The sequence below is a fragment of the Cannabis sativa genome, chromosome 1, assembly GCF_029168945.1.
Source record: "Cannabis sativa cultivar Pink pepper isolate KNU-18-1 chromosome 1, ASM2916894v1, whole genome shotgun sequence".
Classification (NCBI taxonomy): domain Eukaryota; kingdom Viridiplantae; phylum Streptophyta; class Magnoliopsida; order Rosales; family Cannabaceae; genus Cannabis; species Cannabis sativa.
The window spans coordinates 2623930-2644716 of NC_083601.1; the positions used below are offsets into that span (position 1 = coordinate 2623930).

Below are 20787 nucleotides of genomic sequence, written 5' to 3' on the forward strand. Positions count from 1 at the left end.
AACAGCAAAATCCAAGCACTAGCTACACAATCACTGAAATTAAAGAAGGTCGATAAGAGACGATGGGGATTAACTGTTCAGATTTTCAGTTTGGGGCTATGGAGACTTGCCCGGAAAAGTCTCCAATGTCGCCATGAAAATCTTAGCTTGGAACTGTCGCAGGCTCGGGAATACCGTAATAGTTCGTCAATTGGCGCATCTTGTGCACCATCACAAACCCGACTTGATGATCCTCTCTAAAATTCATCTTTCGCCTGAAAAATTTAACAAAACATGTTTTCAGCTCCACTTTATGGATACGCATTACGTGCCTCTTGTTGGTCTTTCGGGGGGTTGGGAATGTGCTGGATGAAAGGAGTCAGGTGTAACGTCCAAACATCTTCTAAATTCTTAATCATTGGAGAAATTTCCTCAGATCCTCCTAGAATACCGCAGCTTCTGCTGGGTACTTATGGGTCGCCCAACAGTATGGATAACGAGCAGTTTTGGCAAAATGTGGGAGACTTTGCTCTAAAAGCTACGTATCTGATACTTATGATGGGTGATATGAATGGAACATTAAGGGACAATGAATGCTTCCACTACCAAGGAAATATTTCTAGATACGCTTTTGACTTCAGGTGCATGGTCCATAGAGCGGGATTGATTGACCTGGGATTCCAAGGCCCGGGTTTCACTTGGGCTAAAGGTGGGAGAAACTCGGGGGGTGGAAGGGCTATGAGGAGGGCTAGACTTGATCGTGGACTTGCCTCAGCTAATTGGAGAATTTTGTTCCCCAATGCGGTTATCAACCATCTTGTGGCCTCTGAATCTAATTACTGGCCTTTGCTGCTCAATACTATGGAGGGTGCTAAGTGCAAGGGGCGTCAATTTAAGTACGAAAATATGTGGGCACGCGATCCCCGATGTTTTTAAGTGGTCAAGGAAGCTTGGAGAGCGAGGTTACATGCCAATCCCATGGTCAATTTCCACAAAAAGGTGAAAGCCACAAGCAGAAAACTTCAGAATTGGAACAAGTCACAATTCATGAATTTATCTCAGCAAGTTCAAAGAGCGAAGTCCCAACTGCAGGAGGTAGAAAAAAAGAACCCATATAATCTTGATGAAATCAATACTGCAAAACAACTACTTTGAGAAGCTCTACTAAGGGAAGAAATTCATTGGAAGCAAAAATCTAGAGTACAATGGCTCCAAAAAGGGGACATGTGTTTTAAGTTTTTTATGGCATCTACTATAATAAGAAGGCGGAGGAACTATATCCAATGCATCAAAGACACTTCGAATGGAGATTGGATAAGAGACCAGGATCAGATTGCCCATTGTTTTCTTCATAAGTTTAAGGAGATCTTCAAGAAAAACCATCCTGACCCCGCACCTCTATGTGAAGGCATGTTTCAGAAAATCATTTCGGAGCAAGATAATGTTCTCTCGAACGCTATCCCGCAGGGGGAGGAAGTGAAGGCAGCAATTTGCGACATGGGAAAGGACAAGGCTCCGGGACCCGATGGCCTTTCACCAAGCTTCTATATTCATCACTGGGAGACAGTCAATGAAGACCTCACAGAAATGGTGACCCACTTTTTCACACATCTAGAATTGCCCAAATTCATTAACGACACATCATTGGTTCTAATTCCAAAAAAGGACTCTCCATCCTCAGTCAATGATTACCGTCCTATTGCTCTGTGTAACGTGGCTTACAAAATAATTTCAAAAATCATCGCTTCAAGGCTGAGATATATTCTTCCAAAGATTATATCTCCAAACCAAGCGGCGTTTGTCAAAGGAAGACATATTGCAGAGAACACAATGATTGCAAGAGAGGTGGTACACTCAATGAACAAAAAAAGGGGAAAGCGTGGATTCATGCTTATAAAGCTTGACTTGGAAAAGGCCTACGATAAGCTCAACTGGGACTTTGTCATCTCCGTGCTACATCAAATTGGGTTTAGTAGTTCTTTCACAGATTGGGTTAAAGCTTGCATCTCCGTTTCTGAAATCAAACTGCTCATAAATGGTTCGGTGGTTGGAAAATTTAGTCCAGAGAGGGGATTACGACAAGGGGATCCGTTGTCACCCTCTCTATACATTGTGGCTGTCGAACCACATTCTCGCCTTCTGGTTAGAAAGGAGAATGAGGGTCGTCTCAAAGGTTTTAAGCTGACGAGAAATGGGGTCCCGGTAACCCATTTGATGTTCGCTGATGACATCATACTCTTTGGTTAGGCTACAATCCGAGAGGCAAGATCATTCTTGGATTGTTTAGACTCCTACTACAGAAGTTCGAGTCAGACAATCAACTTCTTAAAGTCCTCTGTTTTCTTCTCCAAGGGAGTGTCGGGTAGAAAAGCCCAAGTAATTTCACAGGCACTTGGAATGAGGAGAATGAATAGGAGGGCTACTTATTTGGGACTTTCTCTCTTCAGATCAGTAAAGAGGACAGAGAATACTCAACATATAGTAGACCGGGTTTTGAAGAGGATACAAGGGTGGAAAGTTAGGCTTTTGTGAAATGCTGGCAAGACTTGACAAATTGTTATGAGACTTCTGGTGGGGCGATACTGAGGAAAAACGAAAACTACACACAATAACCTAGGCACGTCTTTGTAAACTGAAGATTGCTGGGGGATTGGGGTTTCGAACTACAGAGACAACGAACAAGGCGTTTCTTATGAAATGGGCTTGGAAAATTCTAACCAATGAAGATTGTTTATGGCGCCAGGTTATGAATGACAAGTATATTAAGAACAGGATTTCCTTCAATTGGAAGCCAAACCGTCTGACACTTTTCTTTGGAAAGCAATACTCCGCACCCGTAGTGACCTCCAAAAAGGAATATGTCGGAAAATTGGAAATGGAAACTCCACGTCCATTTAGTTTGATCCTTGGGTGCCAGGAGATAATCGGTAGCCGACCCCATGTGTAGATGCCTCAAAAGGAGTAAGTCTGGTAAGTAGTTTTATCACTAATTATCAATGGAATGAGGAATTAATTAGGAAATGGTTCAGGAGGGATGATGCCAAAAGAATACTCAACATTACTCTACCTAGTAGTATGACAAATGACTCTTGGCTTTGGCTACCGGAACCAAATGGAGGGTTCTCGATTAAATCAGCTTGCGAATTGTTAATGAATCCCAACCCAAATGTGGAAGTGGATAGAAAATGGAGAATCATATGGGGGCCAAAATTCACAATAGGCTCAAATTACTTTAGTGGAGAATTTTGTCTAATTGTCTCCCCACCAAAGGGAAGGTTGGCTCCATCTTTCAAATATCTGATGTTGTATGCTCTTTCAAATATCTATTGAGAGTAGCCTACATTTGTTCTGGGAGTGTAATTATGCAAGAACAATTTGGTTCGGTTGCAATTGGAGCATGAGAACTAATGTCACTACGGTTTCAAAGTGGGAGGAGTGGTTACAGTGGTTTTCAAAGACGGATAACAGGCCAACCAGCCTGGATCTCAATCAGTTCCTGGGAGGAGCTGCTCTAATTTTTGAGAGTATTTGGAAAGAGAGGAACTCACTTGTCCATGAGAGGAAGTCAACTCCAATAAAGGTACAAATCGATTACATCAATAGTAGACTTCGAGAATTGGTCACAATCCATGAGCCAGGCGGCCTCTCCAACTCTAAATAGAAACCACCTCCTGAAGGATGGGTGGCTTGCAACTCTGATGTTGCTATTGGGAACTCTCAGTCAACGGGGGTGGCTGTCTTTCAAGATGCCACTGGAGCCATTCTCAACATCCTCTCGTTCCGAACAAACCACTGTGACCCTTTGCCAGGTAAGGTTTCTGCTATCTACGAAGGAGCTGCAGCTGCTGTCAAGCTTGGCTACAAAAATATCATTTTCTAGAGTGACTCTTTGAAAGCGGTTACTGCATTGAAAAGAAATTTTACTGAAATTCAAAAGTTGCATTTTAACATTCAGGATAAGGTAAAAAATTTCCTTGATCTCACTGGAAACTTCAACATCTATGAGGTCCTATGGACCCCTCGTTCATGCAATGGTGTGGCCCACTCGGTGGCTCAATGGGCAAATCGAAACAACAAGTTTGGTTTTTTTGATTTGGCCAATTTTGATGATTTCCTGCAGGTGATTACTGCAAATGGTCATGTCTCCACTTAATCTATTTCCTTTCCTCTGTTTTGTGTTGTAGTCGTTTGGTTTTAATATGACTGTTTTTTGTTACTTATGTTGTAGTCGTTGTTCCTGGATTTGTTTGGCCTGTTTTGTTTGGCTTATGGCCTTTTTTGTTTTGATTCTCGTTGTAACCTTAATAAAAAAAAAATAAAAATTGATACCCTAATTTTACTGTGTAATCTCCTGAAGTAGTGCCGTTCCAAACCATGATATCTTTTGTGGGGAAAATACTTAGAGGAATGCGAAAGATTCTGTTGATGTCAGTATGGCCAAAGTTAGCAGATAAAGCTGTTTAATCCCATTGTCTATGCTGGTCAATTAGATCAATAATTTGCAGAGCTGGATTTGAACCTTCAAAGTAATAGGGAGTGAAACAAGTATGGTCAGGAAGCCATGAGTCTTCTTTACAATTAATTGAATCACATGTGCCCACCCTCCATCGTAGTCCTTTGATTATAAGTTCTTTTCCCCAAACTATGTTTCTTTATGTCAAAGATGGACAAGCTCCCAAGTCTGCTGTAAGAAATTGGTCATTCAAAAAATATCTATGATGCGAAATGCGACTGAGAAGGGAGTTAGGAAATTCTAACAACCACCAAGCTTGTTTGGCCAAGAGTGCTTGGTTAAAAGGTATGAAATTATGAAAGCCTAACCCACCATGTATTTTGGCTTTACAAAGGAAATTCTAATTTTTTCAATGGATTCAGTTGCTAGATGATGTAGAGCCCCATAAAAAATTAGCCATCGTACTTTCAATTTGGTTACACAATGTAATAAGGAATCTGAAGCAACTCATTGCATATACAGGAATGGCTTGTACCACTGCTTTCAACATGACTTCCTTTCCACCAACAGAAAATAATTGCTCCTTCCAACTATTAAGGAGCTTCCATATCTTATCCGTGATTCCACCGAAGTTTCATTTTATCACGTCCAGCAAAAGATGGTAATCCAAGATGTTGTTCATGACAAGGTTGTATTGGCATATTGAGAAGATGTTGAAAAAAATCCTGATCTCGATGTCTTGTATTAGGTGAAAAGGAGAGTACACACTTGTCAGGATTAATTTCTTGGCCAGATGCTTTGATGTAGATATCCAAAACTTTTTTAATTGACCTTGTTGATTGATGATTTGCACGACAGAAAAGCACACTATCATCGACAAAAAAATAGATGTGACACAGATGGAGCTGATCTAGAGACTTTTAATCCCTGTAAAGAACCGATGCTTTCTTCATACTGCAATAGCCTTGAGAAACCTTCAGCATAAATGAGGAAAAGAAAAAAGCGAGAGTGGATCGCCTTACCGTGTACCCTTGGTTGGAACCAAATCTCCATGTACACCTCCATTTAAAAGAAAAGAATAAGAAACTGACTGTAAACAACAGAGTATAAGCTGTACAATAGTTGTTCTAAATCCCATCTTCAACATTACTTGAGCCACATAGTGCAATTCTACACGGTTAAAGGCCTTGCTCATATCCAATTTAATTGTCGCATAACCTTTTGAACCACGTTTCCTATTCTTAAGAGAATGTAATAGCTCAAATGCCACAAGAACATTGTTAATAATCAATCTTTGAGACAAGAATGCACTTTGATATTCGGATATAACCAATGGTAGAAACGGTTGGAGCCTAAGGAGAATTGATTTGGAGACTAGCTTATAGAGAACAGTACACAAACTGATGGGACAAAATTGAGTGATGAGGTTAGGCTTCTTAACTTTGGGGATGAGTGTTATGATGGTCTTGTTTAGTATTGCAGGATCTGCACCATTATTGAGGACATCAAGTACTGAAGGAGTAACAAGAGAGCCAACAATGTGCCAATAATTGGTGAAGAACATCATAGACATTCCATTATATGCAGGGCTTTTATCATTACTCATAGTATTCAAAGCATTTAGAACATCTAAAGCCGTGTATGCCTGTATGGAGCTAAAATGATATGCTGGGAATTCTCATCAATTATAGTTGGTATGGTTGCCAATATGGTATTAATAGCTTGGTCATGGCCACCTTGGCTGCTGAAGATGGTTTGAAAGTAGCTTTAAATAATATCAATCAGAGCAAGTGTACTGGCTTGTGTGTTGCCATTTGAATCCTTAAGCTTTTTAATGTGATTATTGGTAGATCTGGCATTAGCACGCTGATAAAAAAAATTTGTATTAGAATCACCTGACTGCATCCATGTAATTCTAGATCTTTGATGCCAACAATCCTCTTTTTTTGCTAACAGCTCATCCAAGATTGACTCAGAATTCCGTAGTGCTGTAAAATGGTCAGGATCAGTTCTAGTAGAATTCTGGAGAGCAGCAACATGGTCATGAGAATCTTTTATTTCTTTCTTCAATTTTCCAAAAGTAGCATATTGCTATTTCTGCATATCAGTTGCACAATTAGAGATGTTGGTAGTCACTTGAGAAAGTGGGTTAATGGTGTTATGGTTCCAATTTGTAAGAATGATATCAGAACACGTTTTTTCCTGTAGCCAAATTTTCTCTAAGCGAAAACGAGATCTATAAGCTGGTGTGTTAATCTGGTCAATTAGTGCAGTAATGGTTGCTTTGATAGCCCGATGATTTGATTTATAAAAGTCCAAATGCTTCAAAGATGGAGCATGAAAAGTTGATTCCCAGTGAACATTTATAAAACCATAGTCAAGTCGTTCCTTAACATTACCATTCCCCTGACTTTTGTTAGTCCATGTTATTCTTTCTCCTTCATATGGAATTCGACAAAGATGACAACTATCAATAGTGGCACAGAAGGCATCAATTTGTGAGATACTTCGCCTTGGACCCCCAATTTTATCTTCATTTGAAATGACTTCATCGAAATCTCATAGTACAAGCCAAGGAGACTGTGGGGCTATATCAAAACATCTTCTTAACAGTGTCCAGGTATAAGTTCTCATAGTGACACAAGGATGTCCATAGAACCCACTAAAATGCAAAGATGGCCCATCTTAACTTTCCACAAATCAATCAATGTGGTTGGATGAAAAATTATTTAGTGATAGGTTGACATGGGAATTCCATAAGAGCATAAGACCACCACCTTGCCCTTGTCTTGTAACCTCTAAGTTGTGAGTGAAGTGTAATTTATTACGAAACTTATTTATACTACCATACTTTAACTTAGTTTCCATAATAAAAAGAACACAGGGAGCCTGCTCTTTGACAAGTAAGCGTAAATGCCTAAATACACTCAGGTTCCTTAAGTCCCGCGCATTCCAACTTACAAAATTCATGGTTGTGAGTGGTGTTGCTTAACAACAACCGCTGGAAATTCAGACTGCTGCTCTCTTGAATCTGAAAGATTGTTGGAAACAGGCAGGGCCGAAGAATAGTCAGTAGGTGTTGAAGAGTCTAACTGACCATGAATGGCATTAGATCGATAATATTTGAGAACATTCCTAAGTGATTCAGAGTCGAATTGGCATTTAAACTGTTTGTTAGGATTGATATTCTCTGAGTCAACATCAAAGGCAATGACAACTTTGCCTTTGGAACAATTCTGATAGACATTTGATTCAATTGAGGGTTGAGTTGTGACAACATTGTTGTATGAAGGACGGATCGATAGAAATGGTGTAGACAGGGGTGGAAAATGGTGGAATTCTTTATTCAAAGATGAAAAACCGTGTTTTTGCAAATGTCAGTTATATATACAAAAATATAAAACTGTATACGTCTGCGTAAGCAGAATGTAATTTTGATACTGCAGAAACCAGTTTTGCAGTGACAAAACCGAACAGGCAGAATATAAAAATATTTGCAGAAAAATAAATAACTTGAGACAAGATATTTATACGTGGTATCAGTGTTCTCCCAAACAATTTTAGTCCACGGGGCCACGCCCAGAGAATGAAATCAATTAATAAAGTATCAAAATTACAAAGACAATTGACTTAAACAAGTTTAGACTCCCTCTAAAGTATTGCCGCAATCCTTTGTAATCCATTTTATGAATCTGACTTTTGAAACACTTTCAAGCCTGAACTCCCTTCGTCTTTGAAGTGTGAGTGCTTACTTCCTCCCGAAGTAAGGCTTCAACAAGTCTTCTCCCGAAGACCAAGTGCTTACTTCCTCTCGAAGTAAGGCTTTATCAAGTCTTCTCCCGAAGACCAATCTCTTGTTCAGTCAAGTAGTTCTTCACAACCTCTAGGACAGAGTAAGAACAGAAATAAACAACTAGAACCTAGATGAACAACTAGGCTCTCACAAAACAAAGAAAACTCTCTTCTCTCAAATAAGATAAATGCAAAAAATGAATAATGGATGAGCTAATTCGAATGGCTGCTCTCTAGGCTCTGTTTATAGAACATAGAAACCTTAGAGACAGTCACAAGATCGAATCTACAGCTGTACAAAAACCTTCCTAAGAAAACACGATCTGCAGCATCAGATTCGGATGCTGACGCTGCAGATCAGACAAGAAACGGGAAATTTGCTATAATCGGGTCTGATCCTCTATTAATACTTGATTCCTGCCAAAAACAGATTAGATATTCTGATTGTATCAAGATACAATCGAAATCAATAAGGAAAAAGCAATAATCAAAGTTTCCTTAAAAAACCAACTTTCCATAAGAGAATTGCTTATCTTACAAAAAGTTTCCAAACAAAGGAAAGTCCAGCTGAAAAGTGCATCTTTCCTAACATAGAAAAGAGCAACTAAAAACCGAATATATAAGGTAAGAAATCAGGCATGAGTGCAAAACAATCTTACCATAAAGGAAAAAATATTTTGTAAACTAACTTGCCAAAAAAGGACTTTACAGAAGAAGTAGCAGGCGGGTAAGTGACTATCATTGGTGAAATTAGAAGATAAGAAGGGAATGGGATAATGACTGTCTCATCAACAATAGTGGTATCAATATGGGTTGGATTTGTTGGTGGAATTGGAGAAAGGATGCTAGTAGAAGTAGTATGATGGTTATTTTGTGCCATTGCAATTGTAGAATTTTCTCCCTCAGTTAAATTTGTTGGCAGTGGAAGTGGTCTTGTGGAGAGATTAGGAATAGCAGCACTGAAATGATTTTTTTTGCAAGTCTAGTCATTAATGGCCATACTCCACTTTTAAAGAAATCAATTATGTAACGGCCATAACCAGATTCAGGCAGAGGAGAACCAATCATAGAAGGGACATACGCTAATGATGGATCAATGCCATTGTAGATTTATTTCAAGAACTTATGACAAGATTCAAAGGAACTTTTATCCAAAATCTAATATTTTTGTAAAAATAAAAAAGAAAAAAAATAGCAGGTAATACACTAGTAGACATTATCTACGTACAATGAAATGATTTCTAATTAGTCTCGATTAGATAATTATAAAATTTAAATACGCATTAATGCATGTAAAAAAATCCGTTACTATTTGTACTATTTGTGCTTACCTAACATTACTCAATTTTATTTTTTTTAAAAAAAATTACCAATCAATTTTTATATGGCTAATACTTTTTTAGTAAATTTAATCACACTAGTAATATGTGGTTTTTTATCACTGGTTGTAAATATACAGAGAGGTCGTTAGCTATAAATAAGACAAGGTGAGGGTACATAAGGAGACAAAGAGATTGTGGGCCGGCGTTTTGTGGCACACTCTCCAGTCTCCACTTCAGTTGGGCCCACTCCATAACCAATTCCATTCTACGAACAAAACTAGTGGACTCACGAGTCTTTCTTCACTATATCTCATATATTTTTCCTCAATTATAATTATTCTTCAATTTCCAAAGGGTTTTATTGGTAATTGGAAAATAATTTTCATTTAATTTTTTTTGATTAGTGGAAGAAAAAAAGGGCAATTGACTAAAATCAAGATAATGATTATTCATGTCGTTTTAGTCCATCACGCGCCTTACCTACGTGGAAAGTTCAAAGTGGTCACCTATCTCTTTCCATTTCAGATTTATTTTATTGTCGTTTCTGGTGATAACAGTGATCATATTCATATCATATCATATACTTGAGACTTTTTCTTTTTGTGGAAGCTCTCATGAGGCCAGGTGTTTGATCACTCCTACTCATTACCATAGAATTTGTTGGTTGTTTTTTGGGAAATTTTTGTTTATCATAGATTGGGCCATTTATTTCAATTAGTAACTATATTTAAGGGGCTCATTTCAATGACACCATAGCTTTAATATACTTTAATTCAAAATGATATTGATTGACTAGAGGAGTAGAGTAGAATGCTATTAGAGAAAACCACTCCAAACTAACATGCATTTATGGTAATAATAATCATGCCTTATCATATTTGCAATAAGATTAAATTTAAATTATTATAAGCCAAATTTGAGATTTTTAGAGTTTGCAACCTTTTATAAGGTATCCAAAGCATTATGGGCAATTTGATAGTGTGAAGAGTGTCTAGCACGCGCGGCAGAGAGATCTGCATAAAGCATGTCCACACAAAATTCAATTTACCATAATACCCTTTAAGAAGGCGACAGTACATAAGTATTCCATACATAATTGTTTTTTTTTTTTTCTTTATTTCACTTTATTCAAAAATATTTGGTTTGAATTTATTTTAGTTAATTTGTTGTTTCAGTTGGAAAAAGGAAACTTCTATTTGGGAAAGAGAGATATGTTGGCTGACGAAAGTTTTGGTATATTGTTCTGCAGCAGCGAAGGAACTGTCCCTCTCGCTCTTAACAAAAATATATGTTATTCTTTCTTTCTTTCTTTTATTATTATTCTTTTGTATATATATATATATATATATGATTATGAATATTCATGATTCTAAACCGTTCGATCATGATCTTATTCTCTTATTTTATTTTTGTATACATTATAGGATATGATATTAGGCTGGGTCAGTATTTTAATATAAGAACAAAACAAAACTTTCATTCTCATTTTATAGTTTTCATCAATATTATATGAGAGTTGGCACCCCTTTTGCAGTAGTGCACGAAAAAAATGTTTTCATGTATATATATTAGTATTACATTCAAATTTGAAATTTAACGTATTTAAAATTAGGTTGTAATAATAAGTCCCCTCAAACAAAAAAAAAAAAAATGTGGAAGAGATGCATTTCCTTTCATGAATATAATAACTCGATTCAGTACTATTAGTAAATGACTTAACACCATTATTAATGTTCTTGCTCAATGATTTTAGGGGAGTTTTTTATTCCCAGCAAAAAATTATATATAGGCAATCTATTTTATTAATTTTTTTTTTGTATAAAATATCTATTTTTAATTTATACTATTTTTTTAAAATAAAAAATCCTTCACATATTTTAAAAACACATATATAAAATTAAACAAAAATAAATATATTTTAAATACAAAGAAAAAATAAAAATAATATATAAAAAAATTAAAAAGAAATGTACATTCTTTATAAAAAAAATTATATGAAAACAAATTTAAAAACATTAGAGAGATTAATACAAAATAATGTGAAAGAATATTTTGAGAAAAATATTTAGAGTAAATTTTAAAAATTAATTTAAATTTTATATATATATATATAATAATATTAGAGTTTTGTATAATTTCATGCATAACGTCCTAATTTTGTATATGTGATCAAGAATCATGGTTATTTAAATATAAATTTTTATATGTATTTATTTATTGAATGAACACTCATCATTATATTCAATGAATGATATGTGATTATGAATAATTCAATATATTTGGCTGCTAATCAACATAATGAAAAGTAATTTTTAAAATTTATTGTGGTAACTTTTTCTTAAAAATAAAAATAAAATAAAGGTTTATTGTAAGTGTTATAAAAGAAATGTTTATTTTTAGCTTTAGACCCCATTAAAATAAATTAAAGCCAATTGTACTCCAAGTAACAAACATCGATAATCGCATAGGTAATCTACCAAAAAAGATGTTAAGTGGAAGTATATGCAAAAAACAAAGAATTTTATTCCATTATTATTATATATTAATTTTGAATAATTTAAAATGATTGAGGATGATTGTGTTTGAAGCTTTATTCTTATCTTAAGAAATACTTTAGCAACATTAATTATACAAAGTAAGTAAGTGGCTATCATGGTAAAAGCTTTACCAAAGTCAAACTTAGTAGAAAAAGCAACAATAAGTATATTCGTCTGTATATATATTAACAAACATTAATGACCAAAATAGATATATAGAACCAAAACAAATCATCTGATCCACAGTACTACAAGTAGAGGATATTCTTGTCATTTCAATCAAGTTTCAAAAATCCGCGCCAATATTTTTCATACTGGTTTGATTTATATAAAATATAAAGCACAATCATAGTGTGACAGACACCCAGAGATAATATATATAGTGAAACTGAATGCCACGATGAATGAACCACTAATTGTGTGCCCACTATATATGGGTGTCTGTATGTTTTTGGATTATTAGAATATGAAACTGCTGACATTTTTATAATATGAATGTGTTTCTGGGTACCTGAAAAGGCTGCTGAATATGAACATAATAAGTCTTAATTTTATATATATCCAGATTGTCATACATAATATATATATATATATTTGTCTCTTGTTCATGAATGATTTGGAAGTAACTAGCTAGTAAATTCGTAATGTTTCTATTGTTGTTGAATAAAATGATACATGTCTAGAAATTACAAGAAGATATATATGAAAAGAAAAGAGTAACTAGGAAGAATAAAAGAAAAAGGTGGAAATAAGAATTAAAGGGATAATAAAGAAACAAAATTAATTAGCCAAGGGAAGAAGTATTTAAAATAAAAATTGAAAAATAGTGGTTTGGGTTGGGTAGGGAATATGGTGGGAAATTGAAATGACTTTCTTGGATCCTGTGAGAGACATGGTTACTGTTACACATGTTGATCAATTTAGTTTTGGCCAACAAAAAATAAGAATAAAGGAAACAAGGAATGATGAAAAGTAGAGGCAAAAGAAAAGGAAAATATTAACAAAAAAAAAAATAAATAAACAAAAGTATTCTTGGTTGGATATCAGACAAAGGTAGAATACATATTCATATTTTCATGTAGCCCAAAAATAAAACTAAAAAATAAATAAATAAATAAAGCAAACAGAGAGAAATAAATAAATAAATCTTACTAGTTGTACCTGATACTGATACAGAAGAGAGCCTCTGAAGGAGGAGAAGAAGAAGTTGTAGGAGTAACTGTATAAGTAGTTTCTCTCTCCTATTCCATATGCCCACCGAAGAAAACAATCATCATGAAACTCCCTCTGCACCCAGCACTCGGGAAAAGTATTTTTCTCCCTCATCAAAACCTTCCTTCCCTTAAATTTACCTCTATTAACTCATCTTCTCTCTCAGTAGTACTATCCTTTACCACTGCAATTCCATAGCCATGAAACTTTCTTTACCTTATTTCTTTCTCACTACCTTCTCTTACTTCTTTTTTCTGCAAATATCAATAGTGTTTTCTTCATCACCGTCTCCTAATACCACTTCTCATGATCATCATCAGCTTCCGTTACAGGTCATTGCCCTCCTTTCTCTAAAATCATCTCTTAATAAAGAAACTCAATCAAACTCTTTCCAAGATTGGGACCCTTCTCCAATCCTCTCCAAGCAGCCTAATTTAGAAGACCCTCTTTGGTGTTCTTGGTCAGGAATCAAATGCCATGACAAGACACCAAGAATTACAAGTCTCGACCTCTCTCACCAAAATCTTACTGGCACAATACCTTCTGAAATCCGTTACTTATCGAGCTTAACCCACTTGAACTTGAGTCGAAACAGCTTCAGTGGACCTCTTCAAACGGCCATTTTTGAATTAACTGAGCTCAGAGTCCTTGACATCAGCCATAACAACTTTAACTCAACTTTCCCACCTGGGATTTCCAAGCTCAACTTCTTGCGACTCTTTGACGCTTACAGCAACAGCTTTACTGGACCCTTACCTCAAGACATTGTCAAGCTTAGGTACCTCGAACAGCTCAACTTCAGTGGAAGTTACTTCAATGGCAGCATTCCGAAGTCTTATGGGAGTTTCCCAAGATTAAAGTATCTGCTTCTAGCTGGGAATTTGTTGACAGGTTCCATACCACCTCAACTGGGCTTCTTATCGCAGCTTGAGCACTTGGAGATAGGCTACAACCAGTTCTCAAATGGGCTTCCATCAGAACTCGGATTGTTATCAAATCTCAAGTACATTGATATTTCAAATAATACATACATTTCTGGGCCAATCGCTCCTCAACTCGGCAACTTAACGAAGCTGGAAACGATGTTAATGTTCGGGAACAACCTTTCGGGAGAAATCCCAGCAAGTTTTGGTAACTTAAAAGCCATGAAGATTCTCGATTTGTCGTTTAATAAACTGTCAGGGAGTATACCAGCAGAGTTATCTAAGCTAAAAGAGCTAACGATCTTGTCGTTAAGCACTAATAAGTTAAGTGGTGAAATTCCAGAAGGAATCGGTGAGTTCCCAAACTTGGACACTTTAATTATATGGAATAATTCCTTAACTGGGAAAATCCCACAAAAGCTCGGTTTAAGCGCTAAGCTAACGAAGGTCGATTTATCCACCAACTCACTCGAGGGACCAATACCATCAAACATCTGCAATGGTAACAAGCTCGTCAAACTCATCCTCTTCTCCAACAGGTTAGTCAACTCGCTCCCTGACTCACTGGGGAATTGCACTTCCTTAAATCGGCTCAGAGCCCAGAACAACAACCTCACCGGTTCTATTCCTTACGGGCTTTTGTCTTTGCCCAATATAAGCTTCGTCGATTTGAGTAACAACAGCCTTTTCGGTCCCATACCTGAAGAACTTGGCAATGCGGAGGGAATCGAACACTTAAACGTCTCCCAAAACCCTTTGAACTCAACTCTCCCTGATAACATTTGGAATTCAACTAATTTGAAGATTTTTTCTGCTATTTCGTCCAAGCTCCTAGGCAAAATACCAGAATTTGTTGGTTGTAGAAGTATGATGAAGATCGAATTGCAAGATAATATGTTCCAAGGTAATATCCCTTGGGACATTGGTCACTGCGAGAAGCTACTTTCCTTGAATCTCAGCCTCAATTCCATCACCGGTATAATTCCCTGGGAGATTTCCACACTCCCTTCCATCACAAACGTCGATCTCTCTCACAACAATCTCACTGGAACGATTCCTTCCGATTTTGGAAATTGTAGCACCTTGTCCACCTTCAATGTCGCTTTCAACTCGTTAACCGGTCCAATTCCGACGTCCGGAGTCCTGTTCCCGAACCTCCATCCGTCGTCGTTTTCCGGCAACGAAGGACTTTGCGGCGGAGTTTTACCCAAGCCTTGCGCTGCAGACGACACTCTCGGCGCCAGCGCCGTCGAGGTCAATCAGCAGCGACCGAAGCGGACCGCCGGCGCTATCGTCTGGATAATGGCGGCGGCGTTCGGGATCGGACTGTTCGTCCTCGTTGCCGGAACCAGGTGTTTCCGCGCTAACTACAGCCGTCGATTCAACGACGACCGTCAAATCGGACCGTGGAAACTGACGGCATTTCAGCGATTGAACTTCACCGCCGATGACGTACTGGAGTGTTTGTCGATGAGTAACAAGATTCTTGGGATGGGGTCCACTGGAACAGTATACAAAGCAGAGATGCCAGGTGGCGAAATCATAGCCGTTAAGAAACTGTGGGGTAAGCAAAAGGAGAACATCAGACGGCGTAGAGGGGTACTTGCTGAGGTGGAGGTATTGGGAAACGTGAGGCATAGGAATATAGTGAGATTGTTAGGGTGTTGCAGTAACAGGGAGTGTACCATGTTGCTCTACGAGTACATGCCTAATGGTAACTTAGACGATTTGTTGCATGGGAAGAACAAGGCTCAAAATTTGATAGCCGATTGGGTCACGCGTTACAAAATCGCCTTGGGTGTGGCTCAGGGGATTTGCTATCTTCACCATGACTGTGATCCAGTCATTGTGCACCGCGATCTCAAGCCCAGTAACATCTTGTTGGACGGTGAGATGGAGGCCAGGGTCGCAGATTTCGGTGTGGCTAAGCTCATCCAGACCGACGAGTCCATGTCTGTTATCGCCGGTTCTTATGGCTACATTGCGCCAGGTACGTTCTTTGTTTTAAATTGTATGAACAGTGTTAACGGGGTTGACCTTTTCCGGCGCACGTTAGTTAGATTAATATTAATATGTCATAGTAAAATATGCTTGGTATGGTAATCTTTTGTTTTACTTGCTTTTTGTTTTCTATCTTAATAATGATGATTAAAGCTTTAATTTACCCTTTGAAATTAAGACTAGTAATTAATTAAGAATGAGCCAAAACTATGTAATGTTGTTGAGTGGGACAAGTGTTGGAGTTATGGTTTGTCTTTCTTAGATCTTTATATATGTCATTGTTTGTTTGGATTAAATAATTATATCTATTGTTGCATCTACTAATAAGGAGGTGTGGATGCAAAAAAATAGTCAAAATTGTATCACAAATACTTTCCTTTTTGAAGATATGCAATAGCTACTATATAGATCTTTTACAAAATATATATTGAAAACAGGATTTAATTAAATAATTTTTCAGAAAAGAAAAAGGTTAATTTAACATGTCTCGCTCTCATCATAAATGGTGGGGTTTAGGTTATAATGAGTGTATATCTTTGCCATAATTAAAAACATATGTTATTATATTATTCTCTATCTATTCATCACTTAATATAGCTTTCAAATATTTCATCCTAAAAGAAAAAGAAGAGAAGGAAAAAAAAAAAGTCGACATGACATTTTCTGCATACATACCAAACCTTAGGCTATTAGTTTCCCACGTCAACCGATGTGATTAACACACACAACTAATACTTCATTACAAAAAAAACACAGTCATTATTATGAACATGTCACTGAAAAATGGTGGGGTTATTAAGTTATGTGATTTTAATTAAATAGGGACAGAGTCGGCCAGCAGCCTAGTGCATGCGCAGTACACTCACAAGTCCTTTTACTTCTTTTTTGTTAGTTTTGTTTTTGTTCACAATTTCTTTGAAGCAAAATATTGTTTTTTCGGTGATTGTAGCACTAGCAGTATTGCGCATGGTAGGAGGGTCATATATAACTTTTCCTTTATTTATTTCTCCTTTTTCTTTTTCCATATAGATCCTTTTTTTTTTTGTGTATGTTTATATATGTGTACGATTATTTGTTATCATACTATGACCCCACCTTAGATTTTGTCCCAAATTGACTTCCCATGCATTTGTATTATTTACTTTTACGTTAACTGCAGTATATATTTATATAATACAATTAATAAGCTAATTAATTAATAACTAATTATGTGCAGAGTACGCTTACACTTTACAAGTGGACGAGAAGAGTGACATATACAGCTACGGCGTCGTTTTGATGGAGATACTAAGCGGGAAAAGATCAGTAGACGCAGAGTTTGGTGACGGGAACAGCATTGTGGATTGGATGAGAACAAAGATTAAGACTAAAGATGGGATAAGAGATGTGTTGGACAAGAATGCTGGGGCGGCGTGTTCGCCTGTGAGGGAAGAGATGATGCAAATGCTGAGAATTGCGCTGCTGTGCACCAGCCGCAGCCCCGCGGACCGGCCCTCGATGAGGGATGTGGTTTTGATGCTGCAAGAGGCCAAGCCCAAGAGGAAATTGCCGGAGCTCACCACAACTACAACTACTACTACTCATCATCATCATCATGTAATATGCATTGGTGGTGGTGGTGATAGTGGGAGCGATCATGATAGTATTCCTTTGCCACAAAAACCACCCGCGGCCGATTGTTAATATATGATTTTACTAATTTTATATGAAAATGGTTTTTTTTTCCTTTTTTGGGGCTTTTTTTTGTTATTTTTCATATGTGGGGGGGAATTGGTATAGGAGAAGTGATTTCTTATTTTACTTTTCAATGGAAGCTTAATTATCAGGTGTTCTATTGTTTTGGTAATTCCTTTTTTTTTTTAATGTGTGTAGTGTATGTGTTTATAAGTTATAACTATATATCGGAGATTAACATAAATATGGATGCTCGTAACAAGAGTAAACAGGCTTAGGCACCGTACGAATACGGAGTAGATGATGCTCACAAGACGTACGACATAAAGGAAGTTCATATTTAGGGTGTTAATTAACATACTAGTGAGTAGATCTAAGATTTGGAAAACTATAATTTCCAACAGTCTGGTCGTGTTGGACCTTGCCCATAATTCAAAGGTCATGCCTAACCTAACCCATAAACAGGAATTATTCTTGCTAAGTGGGGTCCATATCAGGCTTAAACGGGCCATCCCATTTTTGTAATATGGACCAGCCCATATTTATAATACAAACTATATGAATGTGTCTGATTTATATTTATAGAAAATTGGTAATTTTTTTTATGCTTTTCAAATTAATTTTTAATTTTTAAGACATAAATGAATTGTTTCAACAAATAGATCTTCTATTATTTTGTTTTTAAAAAAAAAATCACTTTTGCCAACAAGAAACCATATGATTAGGAATTTAGAATTTTTTTTATAAATAATTTAAATATTTTAGAAAATATACATATAATTTTAATTTTTTTTTTAAAAAAATGTACATTTTTTATAAAAAAAAAAAAAATAGACGAATTACTAAATAAAAAAAAATTGGTTTTGTAGATTTAATTCTTGATTTTATTTTGTGTTTATGTGTCGTGTTTTTGCACTAATACATTCGTGCTTGTTGTGTCATGTCCAGTCTCATATTTATTCGTGTCATGTCGGACTGAAGCTCATATTTTTTTTGTACCGTGTCCTGCTCGTGTCGTGCCAAAAAGTTTGCCCCGAATGTACAACTTTACCTTTGAATAACAATATTCTTGAATTAATTGAGGAATAAAAGTTTAAAAAATTGTATTAAATAGAGAAATTTACATCTGCACACTTTAAAATACAAATAATTACTCATTTATCATAAATGTCGCATAAGGTTTTTTCTCTATGTTTTGCATCTGCTGCGGCTTGGTGTCTTCGTTCTCCCTCTTCGACCATGATTCACCAGCTCTGGGTTTGGTGTGTGGCCATGGTCAGGGGGATGCTTTGTTTGGCCTTTGAGACTTGGTTTTATGGTGGCTATTATCATGGGTTGCCTTTTCGTTCCTACGATGTCTTTGCTGGTCTGCGATATCTCTTTGGCTGTGTCGTGTTAATTCTCAAGCGATGGGTCACATGTTTTGCCGAATCATTCAGCGGTGCTAGCTCTGGGTTGGGTCGTTCTAAGAAGAGTTTTTCCTCTTTGGTGGTCCATTTTAGATCTGATTTTTTAATCAATGATTTCGATGAGACTTTGGCAAGGACCTTATGGCTCGTATCTGGGTTTTGGAAATTCTCAGTCTGTGGTCAAAGACAGTTGGGGTGTGGTCGGTGAGACAATGATCAATTTCGTGTGGTCCCTTTGGTGATTAGTGCCATTGGTTTTTGCTCTCCATTTTGTCTTGTCTTTCTTTATGTAAGGGTTTTGGTGTTTTATTTGTTTCTAATAACATTATTTTTACACCCCTATTCGATCTCTAGTCTGTTTTGGTTATGGATGCATAGGTTATTTTAAAATTTTTACCGATGTCTTTTGACATCTTATTTTATGATTCTTCGAGATTTATTTTTTGAAATTTTTAACATGGTCTATCATGATTTTTTCCATTATTCTAGTAATTGGGGTGTCTTTATCCAATTTTTATTAGAGGATCTTTGTTTTGTTATTGATAGGTGTGATTTGTCACATGTTCATAAAGAGTGAAAATTTAGTTTTCTTCACATTATTTTGATGCTTCACATCTGGCGGCTTATAAGTCATTTAGTTGAAGATGATATTAGGATTTTTGTTCTTTTTTAATATAAATAGCTTCATTAGCTTATTTTTATTGATTCTACTCAATAAGCAATATATACATGTAATAGACTTAGGATCGGCCCTAGGCATAGGCAGGCTAAGCCTGCGTCTAGGGCCAATTCATTTTAGGGGCCGAAATAAAAAAAAAATACCTTTTAAAAAATATACATATATATTTTTTTAATAATTTTTAAAAATACCATTTACCTTCGTAGTAAGGGCCCAAAATTATTTTTTTGCTTATAGCTCATTTCAACTCAAGGTGGACCCTGAATAAACTACATTTGGTTTACCTATTAATGGAAACTCTATTTACTTTTAAAAAAAATACAAATAAATAATACATAATAGAAATTTTATTATACCCATATTATAATATCAAATAGCTTAATTAACCAAATTTCAAACTTTAATAACTATTTTATCATACTATTAATTACTTTTATTAATAATATTTTTTTTTTCTAAGCATTTATTTTATTTTCTCTTTTAGTTTTGTTTTTTCAATTAACTATTATCCAGCTAAATCTTTTCTTTTGAAGACTTTTTTCTTTTTCTTTTCTTTTCTTTTTAATTTCATTTGAAAGTTTAATGAAGTTGGGTGTTTAATGTAAATATATTGTTTTAACAATATATGTTCTCTTACTTTTATCTATTTGTTGGTGTTATATGATGATATTAATTAGTATCATATATAATTTAGTACTAATTGGTGTTCAAAAAAAAAAAAACACAAACCGTCCAAATTAAATCAAATAAATTGATAAAAAATACAACTTGAAATAATTTAGTGAAAATTTAAATTGCCAAATGAA

The 20787-nt window shown here is 36.0% G+C and overlaps 1 protein-coding gene across 1 annotated transcript; it reads left to right on the plus strand.

Annotated features, from left to right (window-relative positions):
• Window positions 1-13065: 13065 nt before the first annotated feature.
• LOC115705501 (leucine-rich repeat receptor-like protein kinase TDR) lies at window positions 13066-18062 on the plus strand. Its single transcript, XM_030632844.2, has 2 exons — window positions 13066-16208; window positions 17436-18062. Exons 1-2 carry the CDS (start codon window positions 13496-13498, stop codon window positions 17900-17902), a joined length of 3180 nt encoding a protein of 1059 aa, XP_030488704.2. The 5' UTR covers window positions 13066-13495; the 3' UTR covers window positions 17903-18062.
• Window positions 18063-20787: the final 2725 nt, after the last annotated feature.

What these genes read in the sequence shown, in the direction of transcription:
- LOC115705501 (XM_030632844.2), top strand. Translation starts at nt 13,496, where the DNA reads ATGAAACTTTCTTTACCTTATTTCTTTCTCACTACCTTCTCTTACTTC. An exon ending in TTATGGCTACATTGCGCCAG is followed by an intron (nt 16,209 to 17,435) that starts GTACGTTCTTTG and finishes AATTATGTGCAG; the next exon opens with AGTACGCTTACACTTTACAA.